The 22,094-nt window shown below is 43.5% G+C and overlaps 1 protein-coding gene across 1 annotated transcript in view; it reads right to left on the minus strand.

Moving 5' to 3' along the window:
* The window catches only part of HERC2 (HECT and RLD domain containing E3 ubiquitin protein ligase 2), a gene marked incomplete in the record, with an annotated part of 3,551,743 nt that overhangs the window by 1,982,166 nt on the left and 1,547,483 nt on the right, over nt 1-22,094 (minus strand). The window contains 2 exon segments of the mRNA XM_044072055.1: nt 12,093-12,266; nt 12,422-12,558. Coding sequence (XP_043927990.1) covers nt 12,093-12,266; nt 12,422-12,558 — 311 coding nt within the window.

Consider the following 22,094-nt stretch of genomic DNA (forward strand, 5'->3'; position numbering starts at 1 on the left):
TCCTTGCAGGGAGCTGGGACAGGCTTGCCAAGTCCTTGAAGTAAACTGAAAAAGTTGTCTGCTTCTCTTTGGTGAGATATATCATCTGGGCAGCTGTGTTCAGACTCGCTCCTAGGAATGTTATCTCCCTGGATGGTACCATTTTTGATTTTTCCTCGTTGAGTGTGTAACCCAGGAAAGAGAGAAGAGTCTTTACAAATTCCAGATCCTTTAGTAGCTGCTCCTGACAACTTGCTTGGATCAGACAGTCGTCCAAGTATGGGTAAATCTGAATTTTCTTCTGCCTGCAAAAAGCAATGACTGGGGCCAGGCACTTCGTGAAGACTCTGGGAGCTGTAGATAAGCCAAAGGGCAGCTCAGAGAAATGATAATGTTGCTTGCCCACTCTGAAACGAAGATACTGCCTGCAGCTTTTCCTGGTAGGGATGTGCAGATAAGCCTCTTTGAGATCCAAGGTAACCCAGCCAGGAATCCTTTTTTAGCATTGGTAGCAACTGATGCAGAGTGAGCATTTTGAACTTTGGAATCACTAGAAAGGAGTTCAGAAAGGAAAGATCTAGGATAGGAAGCCAGGTGCCTTCTTTTTTTGGAACTAGGAAAAGCCTGGAATAAAAGCCCTGGCCAACCAGCTGAGCAGAAACTGCTTCTATTGCTCCGAGATGAAACAAAGACAAAATTTGTTTTTCTACTTCTGCCTTTTGGTTTGGAGGAACATCTGGGAATCGCTTGGGAGCTGAAAAGGTGTGGAAAGAAAACTTGTGCCCCAGGGACACCGTTCTGAGCATCCATTTGTCGTTTGTGATAGAGGCCCAGACATCTGAAAAAAAGGGCCAAACTTCCCCGTAAAGGAATCTCCAGGCAAGCAAGAACAGGCAGTATTTGTAAAAGGTCACTGAGAGTGCTTAGACTGAGATGCAGGCTTGGAGCTTCCCACCACAGAAGCAGAAGCCTGCCACTGCCTAGACCTTTGAGGAGTAGCTGTCTGCCCCCTAGAAGATTCTTAACCCCTAGTCCTGGAACAGTTCTGCCTGCTGGTATCAGGAAAGGTCCAACTCTTGGAAGGGTAATTCCTGCTAAAGCGAAGGGGTTGAACTTGCAGAAAATCAAACAGTTTGCATGGACTTGGCCTTATTCCCCATCTTCTTAAGCACCTCCTCAGCTTTGCTGCCAAAAAGATTGTCTTTATGCAAAGGTACATCCAAAAGCTTAGCCTTGACAGGTTCTGGAAGAGGCTGTTCTTTGAGCCAAGCGTGCCTTCTAATAACAGATCCAGTAGCTATAGCCCTACTGGAGGCCTCAAGGATGTCAAAACCACAATGCAAGGAAAGCTTATTGACCACAGTGGCTGAATTCAACAAATCCTGCATGTCGTTACTCTCTGCCAAAAAAGGTACACTTGCAATCTTAGACCTAATAGCCTCCAAAGTGTGCTGCTGGTACTTCAGCATATGAAAAGGCAATTGGTAGTCCTAATAGCTAGGATGGCAGAGGTATAAACTTTCTTGCCCCACCTATCAAGGTTCCTAGATTCCCTGTCTGAAGGAACAGGATTCCTGGTAACAGTGGCCTTAACAAAAAACTTCTGGATCGGGCAACAGGTTCCTGAAAAGAAATAGATGAGAATCAGGGACTCTGTAGTACCCGTCAGGTTTCCTGGGAGCAGGGGGAACTGAATTTGGAGACAAGGAATTTTCCAGAAAAACATCAACAACTTCCAACACAGGGGGAATAACAAGAGGCTTATGCTGGGGTAAATCCAGAAACTTCCTAATCTGTTTCTTAGATTGGGGATAATCCTGGCTTTCCCATTTAAAATGTTCCCTAAGGGTATTTAAAGTGTCACCAAAAGAGAAATCCTCTGGAGGAGAGGCTGAAGGAATGGACTCTTCTGCATCTGAATCCTCAAAGGGAGAAAAAGCCTGAGAAAATTCCTCTTCATCAGCAGAAATGCTAGAAGAATCCGATCCTGAACAAGACAAAACCTCAGTGGAAACATCCCTACTCCTTTTAGGATGATGAGACTGAGAACACCTAATAAGAGTTAACAAATTGTCAGGTTTTCTGGGAGCCGGGCTAGATTCCAAGAAGGCCTGTGTTGAGGTAGGAGTAAGAATTCCCTAAGCCTCTTTTGGAGTCAGAGTAATCCTGGCTTTGCCAGCGGAAATGCTCCCTAAGAGTATGCAGAGTTTCACCAAAAGAGAAATCCTCTGGAGGGGAAGCAGAGGAAATTCAGTCCTCTGCATCAGAATCCTCATAGGTGAATAAGGGCAACTCTTTGTCATCAGAAAGGAAAATCAGTTCTAGGTCTCTTAGAGGGAGAAGGGTGGCTTCCCCTGATTAGAGTAATAAGGTCTTCAGCCATTCTTATTTGTTTTTTAGGCATAGGGGCCTGACCATGTGGTCTGAGCGTCCATTTTCTAGTCGTGGATTGAGATTTAGGCCTTGAAGAAGAAGATGGCATTGGTTTAATATGCAAGTCAGTAGGCCTGAATACGCCCTCAGAAGCCAGTGCCTGCACAGCAGCTCTGAACCCATCCAAGGTAGAGACTTCCGCAGGTTCCACAGTCGAAGAAGCATCTCACGGCATATCGGACTCCGAATGCATCTCAGTAGAGGCCTGCAAATCTGAAGTTGCGGGTATCAGGGGCTGCAAAAGTGCCTCAGTGAGTACCGGCGAACTGGCGACTAGCTTAACGGAAGAGTCGTCGGCAGCTTTGGACCTATGCAGTCTGTCTCTGTCTTTAGCTTTGCGTTTTTTCAGAATGTCGGTAGTCGGGTGGCTTACTGAAGCCATTTCTGGATAATTGAACTGAGTACCAAAATATTTAGATGTGAAAATGAACCGACGACGAACAGTTCGAGGTTTGAATACTAATCCATCCCTTTTTAGTAAATTCATTTTAACATTGTTTTGAGCTTCCTTAAATCTAGAGTTATGTGCAACAGGAAAACTCAAAACTTTCCATTTTGATATTAATGCAGTTTTAAAAACATATTTCTTAACTGTTAAGAATTGATTTCACATATACAGAGACTAAAAAGACTGAAATTAAACTCTTCTAAAGTAAATTTTGTTAACCAGATGAAAGGGTTATTACACATTCCTAATTTATCGTCAATAAACTTATAAGAATTTAGTATAATCTGCTCCTGGATGGCTTTCCATTGACTAGTGAAGGTTGAGTCTATCCAGAGTATAATAGAGTTAAAAAGTACAGTTGTGTACACTTACCATAAATGTAGATGTTCGAGTGTATTCACTGTTGAAGTCATTACATTTTGGTAATCTGCTGGCAGGTTGCCCTCTGCCGGCCTGAATTCCAAAGTTTTGGGTCCTGCGTCGGTTACTGTCTCCTCTTCCATGACGTCAGGGGTATAAAACATGCAGCCGACGCCATTTTCTTTAGTTTTTCTTGCCCCCGATGTCAGGTGCCCCCAAAAAGTTAGCAAATATATATATATATATATATATACATATACATACATCAATATAAACTTTACCTTCATCTACAAGCAAATACACCACATAGGTTGTAGAAGATAGAGAAGGAAAGAAACTCCAGAATGACAGGGAGATGGCGGGAGGGTAACCTGGACTGCAACAGTGAATACACTCGAAAATCTACATTTATGGTAAGTGTACACAACTGTACTATGTTCCTCGCGTTTCACTGTTGCAGTCATTGCATTTGGGTAGAATCCCAAAGCTATGGTTGGGGGGCTAGAGCTAAACTGCATTAGGAGCGGCTATAAGGCCCTGCAGAACTGCAGTGGCAAAGCCTGCTCTGGATTTAGAGTAAAGAGGCAAATGATAATGCTTTGTAAAGGCATGAACAGAACTGCAAATAGCAGCCTCTAGTATGTCTTTGGTTGGTACTCGCTCCCCTTAGAAAGGCTGCTGAAGTAGCTGCAGCTCTGGTGGAATGAGACCTAATGCCCTTAGGCACAGGTTTACCATGGTGTAAGTAGCAGAAATGGATGCAGTGGCTTATCCACTTTGAAATTGTCTGCTTTGAAATAGCCTTGCCCTCTGATCCTGCAGCATATAACACTAGTAATTCCTCAGTTTTTCTTAGAGCTTTAGTCCTGCTTAAGTAGAATCTTAGTTGTCTGTGTACATCCAAGGAATGCAGAATTCCCTCACCCTTGTTCTGCGGATTTGGAAAAAAGGTTGGCAGATGAATTGTTTGGTTAAGAGCCACACTGGAAACCACCTTAGGCATAAAAGCAGGATTTGTCCTCAGAGATACCCTGTCTGGGTAAAATATGATAAAAGGCTCTATAGCCATGAGGGCCTGTAGCTCTAAAACTCTTCTTGCTGAAGTAATTGCTAGAAGCAGAGCTGTTTTCCATGATAAGAACTTTACATCAGCGGTAGCAGCTGCTTCAAATGGAGGCAGGGTGAGCTTTTCCAACACATAGTTGAGGTCCCATGCAGGTAATGGTGATCTTCTAGGAGGCCATACATTTTTTGCTCCTCTAAGATACTGCTTTAGTACAGGATGAGAAAAGATTGGTGGCTCTGTATTGTAATGAGCTGAAATGGCAAGAGGCATGGATTTTAATTGATGCGAAAGACAGGCCTTTGTCAAGCATCTCAGTTAAGTATTGCAATATCTGAGGAATATTTGGTTCTGCTGTATCAGTTCCTTGTGCTTGATTCCAGGCACAGAATCTCTTCCATTTGTCAGCATAAGATTTTCTAGTACTCGGCCTTCTGGCTTCCAAAATGACATCCATTACAGCTTTACTGAGAGGTGTTGTTTGTATGACTACATGATCAGCCATGCTGCCAGGTTCAGAGTCTGTAGTTGACTGTGCAGGATCCGATTGTTTTGCTGGGACAGTAGTTGTCTTTGAGGCAAGGTCCAAGCTGGGTATTGAGACAAGTTTCTTAGGATTCGGTACCAGTATTGGCAGGGCCAGTCCGGGGCAATTAGTATCATCTTTGGTTTCTCTTGTCTGACTTTTAGGAGGAACTTGGGGAGACGAGGCAGAGGAGGAAAGGCGTAAACTGATAGGTTTTTCCAACTGAAGGATAGGGCGTCCACTTTCCATGCTTGTCTGTGATAAGTCCTTGTGCAGAATTTTTTCAATTGATAATTTTGAGTAGAGGCAAACAGATCTATGTCTGGGCTCCCCCATTTTCTCTGTTATCATGCTGAAGACTTGTGGATTTAGTTTCCACTCGTGAGGGTCCATAAGGTTTCTGCTTAAATCGTCTGCCAGAGTGTTTTGTTTTCCTGGCAGGAATTGAGCTTGAAGATGTATTTGGTAGGTCAAAGTTGTGTTCCATAGTGTCATGGCTAATCTGCCGAGGGGGTATGAGTGTGTGCCCCCTTGCTTGTTTATATACCACATTACTGTGGTGTTGACCGTCTTTATCAGTGGTTGTCCTGGATGAAGTAAGTCCTTGAAGGCTGTTAGGGCATTTTGAACAGCTAGCATCTCTTTCTGGTTGATATGCAGATGCATTTGTTTTGGTGACCATATGCACTGAATGCATCTTCCTGCCATGTGGGCCCCCCAGGCATAATCTGATGCGTCTGTTGTCATGGTTTGGCTGGCAGGGGGTAGAGTGAATGGCCGTCCCATGTTTTGGTGACATGACTTTGCCCACCATAGAAACTCCTGTTGCAGGCAGGGAATGAAAGGAATTGTTTCCAGACTGTGAGAATGCTGACTCCATAAACTTTTTAGGTACCACTGAAGTTTCCTCATATGCAATCTTGCATATGGAATCAGTAGTATGCAGAAAGCCATGAAGCCCAGAGCCTGCAGAATTTGTCTTGCATTAGAGTGGGTCTTTGTTGCCATCAGTTTGAAGTAAGTAATCAGTTGCCTTTGTTTGTCTGGCATGAGGTAAGCCATCTGGACAGTTGTATTCAAGCTCGCACCCAGGAATGTTATCTTTTGAGAGAATACCAGTTGTGATTTATTTTTGTTTATTGTGCACCCTAGGCATGTTAGAAGCATTTTCATAAATGCCAGGTGTCAAAGAAGAATGTCCTAGTTCTCTGCTTGAATGAGACAGTTGTCCAAGTAAGGATATATTTGTATACTTCTTTGTCTGCAAAATGCAATTACTGGTGCCAGGCACTTTGTAAAGACCCTGGGCGCAGTAGATAAGCCAAAGGGCAGCGCAGAGAATTGGTAATGCATTAAGCCAGCCTTGAATTTGAGGCATCTTCTGCACGATTGTCTTATTGGGACATGCAGGTTATGCCTCTTTTAGGTCTAAAGTCACCAGCCAAGCATTCTTGCCCAGCATGGGCAGAAGCTGCTGCAAAGGGAGCATTCTGAATTTTGGAATGTCCAGGTATGTGTTCAAAATCAATAAATTCAGTATTGGCCGCCAGGCCTTGTCCTTTCTGGGTACCAAGAACAGTCGAGTAAAAACCTTGTCCTTTTTCCTGTTCTGGTACTGTCTGAATGGCCCCCATGTCTATGAGGGACATAACCTGTTTCTGTGCCTCTGCCCATTGATTTTTTGGCAGATCTGGCCAACCATTTACAATTGACAGAGTGTGGAAATGGAATATGTATCCCTGTGATACGATGTTTAGCTCCCACTTGTCCTGGGTTATTAACTGCCAATTTTGAGCAAAAAGTGCTAATTTTCCCCCTATGGGTGCTGTCAAAAGGTAAGTGCTTGGTGAAAGCAGAGGGAAGTCATTGGGATTGCTTTCTGTAGGTTTGTGCTTTATCTCCTCCAGATTTGGAGGTGGAAGCGCCCCATTGCTTTGACCTGTAAGAAATCTTGCGCCTGGTATCTGGAACCCTTAGGGCGTCTGGATTTGCCCCTTTGAGCTCTGTCTGACACAGGAAAGGACCAATTTTTGGTAGGCCAGTGTCTACTGAATCTTGGTGGCTGCACTTGTAAGAAGTCTAACATTTTGCATAGACTTAGCTTTGTCTTCCATTTTCTTTAAAACCTCTTCTGCCTTAATACTAAACAGAGAATCATGCTGTAAAGGTGCATCTAGCAATTTAGCTTTAACATGGTCAGGTAAATTTTGTTCCTTTAACCAGGCATGCCTCCTTATTACAGATCCAGTAACTGCAGTCCTGCAGGAGGCTTCTAAGGAATCAAAACCACATTGCAAAGTATGCTTTCCAACTTGTTCAGCTGCATAAAATAATTCCTGCAATTCTTTATTTTCTGCACATTCTGAAATCAACATCATTTTCTGTTTCAGCAATCCCATAACATGTTGTTGGTACTTAAGCATATAAAATTGACAGTTTAAGCCCCTGATTGCCAAGGTTGCAGATGTATAAACCTTTTTTCCCCATCTGTCCAGTGCCCTTGAATCTCTGTCAGAGAGGGTAGGATTTTTTGCTGTTGAGGCCTTAACTCCCTTTGGACCCTGTGAAATAGTTTCGGGATCAGCAGCAGGGTTTCTAAATAAATATTTATGTGAGTCAGGTACCCTGTAATATCTGCCAGGCTTACTGGGACCTGGAGGTAAGGAGTCAGGGGACAAGCTTGACTCCGAAAACACATCATCCACAATGTTTAACACTGGGGGAATGCCTAAAGGCCTGTGCTGAGGGAGAAGGAGGAAATCCCTGAGCCTCTTTTTTGATTCTGAGAAGTCTTAACTCTCCCAGTGAAAATGCTCCCTCAAGGTATGCAAGGTTTCTCCAAATGAATAATCCTCAGGAGGAGATGCAGATGGAATAGACTCCTCAGCATCAGAATCCTCATAGAGAGGTAGAGATAATTCCTGATCAGAAGAGGAATCAGAAGTAGAAACCTGATCTGAAGATTCATAATTGGTGTCTTGCCTAGGCCTCTTATCAGGAGGGGGATGGGTACCCCTGATCAAGGTAATAAGGTCTTCAGCCATTTTGATCATTTGTTTTTTAGGCATAGAGGCCTGTGCACATGGCTCATGCGTTGTTTTTTTAGTTTTAGAAGTTGCTTTTGTCTTTGGTTTTGCAGCTGTCATCGGTTTGATATACAAATGTTGAGGTCTGAATACATCCACAGAAGCCGGTGCCTGCTCAGCGGCTCTGGACCCATCCAAGGGAGATGCATCGATTGGTCCAATACCTTGAGCATCTTGTGGCATGCCGGACTCCACATGGGTGTCGGTGGAGGTCTGCGACTCGAAGGTAGCGGGCATCAGGGGCTGCGAAAGCGCCTCACTGAGTACCGGCGACTGGCTTAGGAGAAGCTTCATCGTCGGTTTTGGATCTCGACTGCCTTTCTCTGTCCTTTTCTTTGCGTTTTTTATGTACTCCGGTAGTTGGATTGCTATCAGATGACATTTCAGGGTAGTTAAATCTGTTTCCAAAATACTTTGATGCAAAAATATACCGACGCTTAATAGTGCATTGGTTAAATCTAGCACAAAACCTACAGCCAGGCACGTTGTGATCAGGGCCTAGGCAAGGAATACAATATAAATGGAAATCCTTATGAGGTATTTGCTTCCCACAAGTAATACAATTATTAACTTTTTCTGACATCGGTAAAAAGCAAGAAAAATGTTTCCCCAATAGGGTACTTGGCTTTAGTGAAGACTTCGGTTCTGAAACTCAAACTCGAATATTTCAGTAGTCGGCCGACCAGCACTTGCGAAATGCTTCTGTTTTGGGCACCGCACGGCAAGAAAGACTAAAAAAAATGGTGTCGGCTGCATGTTTTATACCCCTGACAACCTGACGTCATGGAAGAGGAGACAGCAACTGACGCAGGACCTAAGACTTTGCAATTCAGGCAGACTGAGGGCAACCTGCCAGCAGATTACCCAAATGTAATGACTGCAACAGTGAAACACGAAGAACATCTTGCAGCAAAAGAAAAAAATACTACATCTGTGAAGCTAATACCACCATACTTCCATAGTCTTATGATTTCCATATGCAGTTCTTGGCTTTTTAGGATACCGTAAGGATGAAGTTAACTTTTTTCCATTTTCTTTTAAAGTCTTGTCAGGTATTAAAGCTACTGAATGCAATATATAATCTTGGGTAATATAATCATTTTAATAAGCACAAACCTATCCTCATACGCAAAAAAAAAATATATATATATATCACATTTTTTAAGTAATATCTTCAATTGCTTTTTTTGAAATTACTACTACTAATCCAACTTATATCTGGATAGATTTTTATTGCTAAATATTTTAATTTGTTTCCTTCTCAATTATATTTATCCTTAAACTTACTATCTAGTAATTGATTTAACACTAAAGTTTCAGTTTTATTGCTATTAAATTTCAGAAGCAATACTTCCCGAAACTTTTCAATTTCCTCATCTGTTTCTTCAATTGAATAATTAATACTATTTTTTTAACAGTTAAAGTATTTTCAAAATGTCTCAGCATACTAAAAAGGTACAAGCTTTTCACTTAACACAATCTTACTTTCATAGCTCACTACAATGACAGTGTAACAACTCCTGACAGTTTCAAACTGCAACCAGTCGAAAATGTGTTAAGTGAAAGAATGCATGAAAAATCTTAATGTCATGGTGGCTTGAAAAATAGTATGGTGAATGATCGATGCACCTACTTTACCATTTCATACAAACACAAAATAAGAAAGCATACATTTTAACAGGCCATGCACCCAGTGAAAGGTGAAGGACTTAAATAATCAACAGCCTTCGGAACACAGTGCTGTTAAGGCAAGTCTTCACTACAAAACATTTATTCTTAATAGTAGATTGTTTAATGAAATCTGGGAAAGTGAGAGGATGCATGAGGAGTAAAGAAAAAGTGTTTTGGTACCGATTTTTAAGAATAAGGGTGATGTGCAGAGCTGTAGTAACAAGAGAGGGATAAACTTGATCAGTCGCAGCATGAAATTATGGGAAAGAGTAGTGGAAGCTAGGTTACGAAGGGAGGTGATGATTACTGATCAGCAGTATGGCTTCATGCCAGGAAAGAGCACTACAGATGTGATGTTTGCTCTGAGTGTGTTGATGGAGAAGTACAGAGAAAGTCAGGAGGAGTTGCACTGTGTCTTTGTGGACTTAGAGAAAGCATATGATAGGGTGGCTACAGAGGAGCTGTGGTATTGTATGAGGAAGTCGGGAGTGGCAGAGAAGTATGTTAGAGTTGTACAGGATATGTACAAGGGTAGTGTGACAGTGGTGAAAGCTGTAGTGGGAGTGACAGATGCGTTTAAGGTGGAGGTGGGATTACATCAAGGATCAGCTCTGAGCCCTTTCTTATTTGCATTGGTGATGGACAGGTTGACAGATGACATCAGACAGGAGTCCCCGTGGACTATGATGTTTGCAGATGACATTGTGATATGCAGTGAGAGTAGGAAACAGGTTGAGGAGACCCTGGAGAGGTGGATATATGCTATAGAGAGGAGAGGAATGAAGGTCAGCAGGACTAAGACAGAATATAGGTGTATGAATGAGAGGGAGGATAGAGGAATGGTGAGGATGCAGGGAGGAGAGTTGGCGAAGGTGGATGAGTTTAATTACTTGGGATCAACAGTTCAGAGTAATGGCGAGTGTGGAAGAGAGGTGAAGAAGAGAGTACAGGCTGGGTGGAGAAGGGTGTCAGGAGTGATTTGTGACAGACGAGTACCAGTAAGAGTGAAAGGGAAGGTCTACAAGAGGGTAATGAGACCAGCTACATTATATGGGTTGGGCACAGTGGCAATGACAAAAAGGCAGGAGTCAAAGCTGGATGTAGCAGAGTTAAAAATGTTAAGATTTGCACTGGGTGTGACGAGGGTAGACAGGATTAGGAATAAGTATATTAGAGGGTCAGCCCAGGTTGGATGGTTTGGAGACAAAGTCAGAGAGGCCAGATTGTGTTGGTTTGGACATGTGCGGAGGAGGGATGCTGGGTATATTGGGAAAAGGATGGCAAGGATGAAGCTGCCAGGTAAGAGGAAAAGAGGAAGGCCTAAGATAACGTTTATGGATGAGAGAGGACATGCAGGTGGTTGGTGTAACACAGCAAGATGCAGAGGACAGAAAGAAACTGAAACAGATGATCCGCTGTGGCGACCCCTAACGGGAACACCCGAATGAAAAAGAAGTAGATTTATGCTACTTAATCACACATGCAACTGTTTGAAAGCAGAAAACATTGACCCGCAAATGAATGAAAATAAAATACTAAAACAAAACAAGCATTTCTTATGCAGGTGGGGAGGTTAAGCCACTCCCTGCATTCCCATATCCCCTGCTACTTATATATACCAAACTCTAAGAGTGCACTTCAGTGGGGTTTAGGGCAAATTCTTTCATCCCTGCTTTTCTGCAACACTGCACATTGAAAAGCTCGTACTTTCAAATCAGTTCACTTTCAATAAACTGAACCACCTTTTCTGAACTTTGACAAAAGTGCTTTTTGATCAAAGGACTATTCCCCTCATAGCACAGCTTCTTTTAAATAAACAGAGATGGAGACATCTGTACAAGTTGTACAAAAATATCTATTATGACAAAGCATATATGCAAGGAGGTGGTAAAAAATCAGCCACATCTGAATAATACAAGTTTAAAAGCTGATCTTGATAACATACTTGTATTGCTCCCAAATAATTTCTATGATATTTGCTACTTCCATATTCTACAGATCCCATCTCCAGTTCTTTAATCTCATTTACAATATTCAATACTTACAGTTGCTTCAGATTTAAAAACTAAATGAAAACATGCTCCTTTCCCAAAAGCAAAGCACCTTAGAAAACTGCCTAGTTCACCTATCCTTAAGGACAGCCATAGATGAGAGACTACACCAACTGAAAGATAAAACCATCTGTCTTTTCCCTTGAGATTGTGGTTCTCTATTCTTGCTCATTGAAGTAAATCAACCTGCTTTCTACTTTCCTGAACATGCAAACACATGGGGAAGTTATAAATGCAGAAAACAAGTTTCCTCGTGGGAAGACCAAGTTCCTGATCCAAAATACTCTACTGGGTGCTATGGTTACATTTCAAAAAAAGATTCCTTCTGTGTGGACTGGGTGTTATGGTTACATTTCAAAAAAGATTCCTTCTGTGTGGAGCTATACTCTAATGATACTGAGCAAAATGAGTTCTTAACAAAAAAGGAAGGTAAACATAGCCAAGCAGATACGGAACAAATATTTCCCATTTTTACCTGTTTCAGTAGGCATTTTCTCATTTTTTCAACATCTATTGGTTCTTCTTTCAAGGCAAATTCAACAATTGTGCTCATAAGAGAAGACTGAGGATATGGGCCCTGGACATTATGCTTTAGCCATTTGTATCGGTGTACGCCAGTTACAGTACTTATAAGGGGCTGCCATTTGTCCTGCAGGAAAACAAAGTGCACTTAGAAAGCTTTATATTTTTGTCAGTACTGATATCATGAATAAATAAAACTGCACTCTATACTCACAGTTCAAATTTACAGTAGGACCATTATGCTATATTTCAGGACAAAGAAAATTCATTTTGACAACTAACCTTTGGTAATTTTGCTTGCAATGATTTTTTATCTACAGGCCGTGGACAGAGAGGGACAACACAATGTCCTTCTAAGTCACTCTCTTCATTTTCAATCTTGCACTCTTCCATATCAGCAGACTCAGATTTTTTGGGCACTACATTAAAAAGGCAAAAGGACGATCATGAAAAAGTAATAAGCACAACTACTTCATTAATAAATCCACTTCAAGGTCTCCACGTTAAATTACTTCAAGTTAAGATTTCGTATTCCCTGGTTTAATTCTGGTTTAAAAAAGTAAAACACTTACCTTATCAGACCTATGAGAGGGGTATATTTATTTTATTTATTTATTTACTTTACACTTGTTAACCAGGAAATTCCGACTGGACCAGGCCTATTTTCAGCAGAGGCCCAGGGAGAAAATCTCCAACATCAAGTTATACAAATAAAGTACAACCAGCATAATACACAAAACAGGTTACATCATGTATGCTGAGCATAGTAATAGAACAAGAAATTAATAAAAACACTCCAGGTAAAAGAAGATATAGAACATGGGTAAAAAGACAATGTCAGTCATACATTGATAAGAAAAGAAAAGATATCAAGTAAGATTCTACAGTTAAAAGTACCCTTTCAGATGACCAAGCCTACAGAGGATCAGAGCTCCAGCATGTGATCAGAGAGGAATTTGGGGAGTTAATAGTAGTATGGGTAACGGTTATGTGACACAAGGGCATAACCTTACAGCAGTTGACCATAAAGTACTGGTAAAAAATCATCTGTTACTACAAAACGTACTGCAATCAGTAAGTCATCTATTAACTTTTCCCAAAACCAAACGTCAGTCTCAATTTCCAAGATATATATATATATATATATATATATATATATATATATATATATATATATGTGGATGTACATATGTATTTATGTATTTTAAATGGTACCACAACATCTTTTTGTCTGCATCATCATCAGCAATGGAAAGATGCATACAAGAGCAGGAATGGACCCACTGTCTTCAGTTTTTCACAGAGCATGTCTTTACCAATGCATGAACATGTGTCCCAGGCAGGTATGTCCCTAGTCTTAAGCAGCATCTTACCATCACCCAGAATGATGCCTTAATACAAAAAGAAAATGACTGACTAACAATTGGCTTCATTTTTGATGTCATTCCAAGGAGATCCAATACCTGACAGCCTGGAAAAACATGACTGACAGACCATGATGCTTTGCCAAAGATGGCCTTCATCTGTCTCCCCTGGGCTTTAGGCTTCTGGCAAAGGCTCTTGCCTCCCCCATAGTGCCTTTAATAGGCAAAGTCATGAGCACAAAAGTACCAACACGAAAAATGCTTATAAACAATATTTAAAGCTCATGCTGCTAAACGCTAGGAGTCTTAGCATGAAACTGTACTCATTGCAAGCATTCCTTGCTCTGGAGAATGCTGACATTTGTGCAGTCACTGAAATCTGGTTCAAAGCTGTGGAAAGCACCCCAACCTTACCAGGTTACTCATCCTACCATACTTTCAGACCCCAAACAAAGGCGCCAAAGGAGGTGGAGATTCAATATTTATCAGAGACATCCACACCTTCAGGCTAGTCAAATGGTATGACACACAGGAGACACTCCAAGTGCAGTTAACGGTTGACAAAACACATATTCAAATCATAGCTGGCTACAGACCCCCAAACCATGACTCAGAATGCCCACTCCACCTATCTGGATGTACTTGAATCCATCAAGATTCAACCATCTACCCTGATCCTGGGTGACTAACTACCCAACCATAGAGTGGAAGGCCTATTCTAGCCCAAACATGAATGCCCAGAGATTCCTTGACTTTGTCAATGCCAATGCATTGGATCAGCTGGTTGACACCCCTAAGAGAGGTGAAAATATCCTGGACCCGGGTCCTATCCAACATGAGTAACCACTGTAGCACTGCTACAGTGTCATCCTCCTTGGTAAGAAATGACCATAAAGCGATCACTTTTGAAGTCACCATCTCCCCTGACCCCCCCCCCCCAATCAGGGTCAAATGAAAAAACTTTTCCAAAGCTGGCTACAATCTCCTCAAAGCAGGTATAAGCAGCTTCACAGCCACAATCCCTTCAGTTGGAACTAGCACTAATGTTCAAGCCTACACCAAAAAACTATATGACCACCTGCATAGCTGTATGGACTCAGCAATACTTGACAGAACCAAATCAAGCTGTATGGACTCAGCAATACTTGACAGAACCAAATCATCTTCCAAAGGAAGAGTAAACCTCTCTGGTGGACAGCAGCAATAAACAAACTCTATAATAGAAGGAAAAAATTGCTGTCCAGGACCAAGAAGGAGCAGGTGCCAAATTGGAAGCAATCTCTCTCATTTGTCTGAAAAAGCAAATAAGGTCATTGGTGAAATCATCTAAGATTAACTTTGAGTCAAAACTGGCCACATCCACCAAGGACAATCACAAGGCCTTCTTCACATATGTCCGCAATCTCAAAGGCAACACCCAAATCTGCTCTGAACTGGTGGTCAATAACACCACATAAACAAACGCCATAGATATAGCCAACCTGCTGACAGACAGGTTCAGGGAAAACTTCACCCCGCGACCCCCCATCAGTAAACCAGGACATCCCCAACACCTGCCCCCCTCCCCTTATCACCAGGGAGCAGTTCCTTAATGCCCTCTCAAATGCAAAAAATACAGTCTCCATGGGACCCGATAACATCCCTGGCTGTATCCTACATGAACTCAGGCATGAGCTCTCAGCTCCATTAGAGAGACTATTCAACCAAAGCCTGAGCACCGGCTTCCTCCCAGATGAATGGAGGACAGCCGCTGTCATCCCTCTACACAAAGGTGGAATGTCCACTGACCCAGGCAATTATAGGCCCATCAGCCTAACTAGCCTGATCTGCAAGACCATGGAATGCATCATCGACCTTATAAACAAGGACAATGGCAACCTCCAAACTCTTGACCCCACACAGTTTGGTTTTGTCAAAGGGATATTATGCCTGGTAAACTTGGTCGACTTCTTTGAAACAGTCACCAAAGCCATGGACGAGGGGAATACAGTGCACACCATCTACCTTGACCTAGCCAAAGCCTTTGACACTATTTCTCACATGGGCATAATAAACTCTCCCAGCTAGGCATCAACCCATATGTTACCAGATAGGTAGCTAACTGGCTTCACTGATGGAACCCACTCAGTCAAAGTAGGGGAAGCCACCTCTAGTAGTAGACCCATAATGAGCAGTGTTACCCCAAGGATCAGTCTTGGGGCCTCGGTTTGGGATATACTTTTCTGAGGTGCAAGCCAAAACCAGTTGTCTGTGGCTGACCAAGTCTGCAGATGATTGCAAGCTGGGCACTGTCTTAAATTCCCCTAGTGATGTGAACATTCTCCAACAGGGCCTTACCCAAACTAATGACTGGTGCCAGAAGCATGGCCTCAAACTGAATGCCAAGAAATGAATCATTATCCCATTTGGGGAAAATGTCATCCCCACTAATTATCACATTAATAATAACGTACTAAGCATGCAATCAGTCATGAGGGACTTGGGCACACAGGTTGATAGCAACATGACTTTTGACCATCACATTGCTTCTGTTGTACGGAAGGCTTTCTACATGGCCCACCCCTAAAAAAGGTATTTCATCCAGGAACATGGATTTCATAACATCCCTGTTCTCCTCCCTTATCAGACCCATTATCGAGTACAATGCCCCCTTCGGCATGTACCTTGCCAAGCATATGCAGCAACTGGAGAGACCACAAAGGTTCCTAACCAGGAAAATCCAGGTTCTCAAACACCTATCCTATACAAATAGGCTAAAAGCCCTGTCCCACTACTCAGTCTCATACAGACTGCTCAGAGGTGACCTGTGTCTGGCATACAAGGCCATTTCAGACCCAGCCTTCATGGAGTTGCTGCATATCCATAAGACAAACTCCACTCGTGCAACGTGCACGCAAGGCCTAAACCTGGTCTGTGACATTAATATAACTTGTTGACAGGATAGATTTGTGCCCCAAAGACTCCCCTATGTGTGGAACAGACTCCCTTCTCCATGTCAAGCAGAGTATCTTCTCTAGCTCTCTTTAAGATGAACCTGGACGACTGGACAGAAAACAGAAAATATACCCCTAGGATCCCACCTGTGTCCCTGCTGGACAGGGGAAACAGATGCTGACATTGAGGGAACGTGGGCGAAATTCTTGGCTAGGCTTACAAGGACCTCTGAGCCAATAGTTTAGTATTATCCTATGAACCTATGTCTACAGAGCACTGTTTACAGAAGTAGTGGATAGTGTATGTGAGCTAAAAAAAAAAAAAAAAAAAAATACTGAAGGAACAAATGTGCAAAACCGATCCTAGATTTCGAGGTGAACTCTATGGAGCAGTGCTCTAAGAAAGAGTTATTCAAGATGCAGAGGAACAATTTCTTTGACAGTCTTTGCAAACTAACACTGTAAACTGCAATAGCTTCCAAACAGATCTTAAAGACCAGGCAAATGCTTTCCTAGTTGGGTGTAACAAAGTAAAGAATTTATATAACTAAAACCAAATAAACAGTGATGGATATAGAATGGCTTCTTTATTTACTGGTGAGCACTTTTCATTTGTCTCAAATAGCAAACTTCATCAGACAACAAACTAAAACCTTCCTTCTTATATATTTAAAATGGTGCCATTTCCTTTTCAAACAGGAAGTGACATATTCAGTGCTTTTTTAAAACATATGACTCTTATAAAAACTTGTTGCTAAAATACTGATACAGTGGGCAGGATTCACGAAGGCTTGCACGGAGTGTAAGAGACGTGCAACACTCCATGCAAGCCTCGCGATCCAGGAACAACCCTAAACTCCGTGTAAGAGACCAGCTAAAATGTCTCTTACACGGACTGGGCGTGGACATGCTAAATACCTCACTTGCATCCGAAAGGTATGCAAATGAGGTATATTAGCGATCCACGAAGCAGAAAGCAGTCTGTGTAGGAGACGTTTTAGCTGCAGAAATGTACTCAGTTGACAACTGAGTACATTTCTGCAAAATCCACAACGGAGCAATGTCAGCTCCAAAAAAAGGTTGCATATGATTCAGGCAACATGCCAATGGCCAAATATGTGGCCATTGGCAAGATAACCCGATGCAAAAATATTAAAAATATGTTTTTTTTTTTCGGCAATCGCCGATGTTTAAACCCAGCGCAGCCCCGCGCAAACGGGCTGCGCTGTATAAAAACATAAAAAAGAAGGTTATAAACCCACAAATGTGGGTTTCATGCAATACATGGAATGACAATGCAGGGACCAGCAGACCAAAACCAACATGGCCACTGTGTAGTGGTTGCTAAGGGGGGAAGCTGAGTCTAAGACATGTAACTAAGCATTAGTAGGCAATCTCATGTAAATGAGGCTTAGGATACTGAATCTCACAGTCACATACCAAATGAGCACGGTCTGAGTAGTGTAAGAGATACAAAAGGGGGAGGAATAGAGTAGGAGATAGGTGACATCACAGGGGGGAATGGTAGAAAGAAATGCAGTTCATTGGAGGCCAGTGTAACATGACAGATGACAGGCACAGATCATGGAAAGAGGTGTGCCACTAGACAAGTCATGGAAAGACAAGAAATGGAAGGTGTACACTGTTACCTACACCAAAGTTTTTTGCTGGCCGTGCATGCGCACGTGTGCACGCAATGAAGCGCGAGTAAGGCAGTGTGTGCGCGTGTAAGGCAGTGTGAGCATGTGGGAGCGTGTTGGGAGAAGTTTAACACTGTTTGCGTGGGTGTGCGCGCGTGTAAGGCAGTCTGAGTATGTTGGAGGCTGTTGGCAGACGTGTAACGGTGTTTGAGCAGGTGTACGCACGTTTAAACCTGAATAAGTAGATTCTTAACCGTGGAAGCGCGCGTGTAAGCCACTGTGAGCGTGTTTCAGATAGTATGCAAGTTGCTCCCCCCTGAGGAAACAGAAAGGAAAAAGGAAGCAACAGAATTAATAGGAAGCTAGCAGGGATAACTGCTGAAGCTAGCAGGTGAAAATAATTAGAAGCAGGCAATTACACAGGCAGAATAGTAGCCCAGCCCAGCACTTAAAACTCTGCAAACAGTAGTGCAGGATGTTTTCATTAAGAGACACTGCAAGACAGGAGTAAGCTAATAGAAGTGAAAACTGAAAAAGCTGAACTCAGAGCAGAAATGTTAGGGGCTGCCATAGCTGTCATAATGAGACATAGGCGACTTGCTGAGGGTGGTGACAATGCAGATGGTGCCAGACAACCCACAGTGAGGAGACGGAGAAGAGTGTACAGGCCCAGGGTCACCTACCACGGGTTACATGAGCTGGAGATAGTAGAGCGCTATAGAGTGGACAGACAGCTCCTGCAGCAGATTGTTGAGCTGTGCAGGCCACGCCTCACACACAGAACCAACAGAGGGGAACCCATCCCAGTGGAAACCAAGGTATGTGTTGGCCTAAGAATACTAGCAACAGGTACCTTCCAGAGACCAACTGGCGATATGATGGGGATATCACAGGCATCAGCCTCCAGGGTACTACACCAGTTCCTGGATGCCATGTCAGCACATGTCAGTGAGTGATCATGTATATTTCCCCAATGCCCGTGAGGTATTGGCCAGCAATATGCGTCTCTTCCAGCAAACAGCAGAATACCCTGAGGTACTGGGTGCTATAAACTGCACGCACATATGCATCAAAGCACCAGCAGGTGAGCGGGGTAGGGCCTACATAAACAGCAAGGGCTTCCCCTCCATCAACTGCCAGGTCGTGTGTGATGCCCAGGGCATAATAATGAATGTGTGTGCTGGCTGCCCTGGGAGTTATCACGATTCCCACATCTGGCATTTGACGCAGCTGTACCAGACATTTGCCAATGGGTACATCCCACACGGACACCTAGTGGGGGATGCAGGTTATGCACTGGAGCCGTGGCTGATGACACCCATCAGAAACGCACACACACCTGAACAGGAACGCCATAATGAGGCACACGCACAAACACGTAATGTGATAGAGCATGTGTTTGGGCTGCTCAAGTCACGGTTCCGGTGTCTGGACACATCTGGTGGAGCCTTGCAGTACACACCAACTACATGTACCCAAATCGTCATGGTATGTGCTATGCTACATAATATGATCTTGCGAAAACAGCTGCAGCAGGACCAGCATAGGGCCGGGCCAAACAGCCCCCCACCATTGCCAAGGCCATCACAGGCAGAGCGTGACTCTGAGGAGGAACAACCTGAGCCTGCCCCAGTAGGCAGATGGAGGCGTGCCCAGTATGCCCTGGCCTTGGGAAAGAGGCAACGCATAGCACATACACTGGCACAGTAGGAACCCTGGGAATGATACCCCTCTCTGACTCACTCATATAGTAACAGGGATGCCTAACATGACACAACCTGCTCTCAAACATGTACAGGGAGTGTAGTATGTGCATCCGACAGAGGCAGCCCTGCAGCACCACCTGAGGCATGATTGCCATGTGTCAAGCAATGTAACATCATCTAGTATATGCAAACATGAAGACCCTGCCTAACATCTCACCCTCACCAAGCATGATGCCACACTATGAAGACAAGAAGATCAAGTACAATAATCGGCTGAAGTAATGCAGTCAGTCAAAGGGGAGCCAATGTGTCACAGGCTGGGAAGATATGTGGAGTCTGACATGATGCACCACCTGCTAGGGGTGGCATGCACCTAGCATGCCATGCCCCATGGATACTGGCAAAGGCTGTCAGTACCCACAACATGCCCTGAATAGTTAAGTTGCAAAATACACACCCAACCTCATAGGTTCTACAAGGGATAGGAACCTAGATGTAACACTACCCCATGACAGATGTACAAACAGCAAGATGTGTGCAGTGTAAATGCACACAGTAAGGAGAATGTAGATACCAGTCCTGTAATAGAGAACTGGGCAAGGCTCACAGCAGCACCCTAGCACTACCAGGTCACACCTCATACTGTGCTGTACAGCCGCAAAACATGGAACAAGCTACAAAAGGAGGGTGACTAGCAAGAAATGGCAAGGATAACCACACCCCCATGTTGGTACCACAACAAAAAGCAGCATGGAATAGCCATGGTCAAATACCAATGGCTAAAACTGCCTCGCAGTAGATAGCCTGCTGCAGACCACTGTCCTAATACCAGGAACATCACCTGGCCTATGTCGGAATACATGAATATATCAAGCCCCCCAAACAACATTATATTGCTCGACTGTAAATACCCAGACAAACACCGGTAGCATCGCACTAGCACCAACACAGTAGGGGAAAATTACCCAGATGCCATAAACCAAACTGCCCAGGAACAATGTACTACCCCTACAAGAGGGGTAAGCATACTGGATGTGATAATCAGCAACATGTGTACTGGATGGCAAGATGAGAAGTGTACCCCTCACTGGTAAGACAAGACCATAGAGTAAGCACACTGGAAATACACACCCGACCCCAGTCCCCGGCCAGAATACCACAGTGCAAAACATGTGTAAAGTATAGGTTGCAGCCCACAAAACCGATGTTGAATCCAGAAAAGGCCCTGTGCAAGTGCAGAACATGGGACACACCACAGAACATGTTATACAGGCATTCCATGAACACAGCCAGGAATGCTTGGAGTATGCAATCACAAATAATAACACACAATGCCATACATGCAGACATCTGGCATGCTGGGCTCCAGCCATTACCAAACCATGCAAGAGAATGAGGAAGATACCACATGATAGAGCAAACATAAAAGGGAAGTAATCACTGACCAGTAGTATGGCAACAACATATGTCCACACATACAATCCACTAAGTCCAGCCACAACAAGTATAACCTATGAATCCAGAGGCAATGTGACGCCTGTCCCAAGTACACAGACAACCACAACACCCCCCGAATAAATACAAACATATGTGATAGATGCATCCATGTATCCAAAGCAGAGGTTGAGCTCCAACAAGCCAGTACTGTCAACACTAGTCAGGAGGAGAAGGTAACCACATACACCACGAACCCAGTCCCACATAGACCTACTACAACTGTAAACCAAACACAAACACAGACAAATATGCCCGGAGGCCTCAATTACAAACACACCACACCAACAGCCGCCTCCAAAGTAGATCACAAGCAACCACAACCTTCAAACATAGCACATGCAATGAATAGTACGCAAAGCTGGTGTGCCAAACAGTCACAGGCCCAAAGGAGAAACAAATGCCTGATACAGTCGTAATAGGTGTCTGTATAGGCAGAAACACAGCTGTCCCACTCACCAGACTGAACAAGGGAAAGGGTAGAGTAAGCTGCTTGTAGGTAGCCACAAAATGCCACATAACACAAGTACGCAGGTCACCCCAAAGCAAGCAGGAATATGATGCACTTAATGTCCATGCTGGGGTGAATTACCTGAGATGTACCTCCCTGGTCACCAACAAATGAGACATGTATGGTCCCTCCGAGTATGTACCCCAGGGCGATGACACTGGCTGTGTGCAGCATCCAACCCTCACCAAGAATGATGCCACAGTACAAACACAGAATGCTCATGTTTAACAGCTGGCACAGTTACAGCTGTCAGTCCAAGAGGGTGTAATGTGTGTCCGCTGGAGATGTCAAGCATGACAAGCCATGC

The sequence above is a fragment of the Protopterus annectens genome, chromosome 5.part0 (genome assembly GCF_019279795.1).
Source record: "Protopterus annectens isolate FY-2018-M chromosome 5.part0, PAN1.0, whole genome shotgun sequence".
In the NCBI taxonomy this organism is placed as follows: domain Eukaryota; kingdom Metazoa; phylum Chordata; order Ceratodontiformes; family Protopteridae; genus Protopterus; species Protopterus annectens.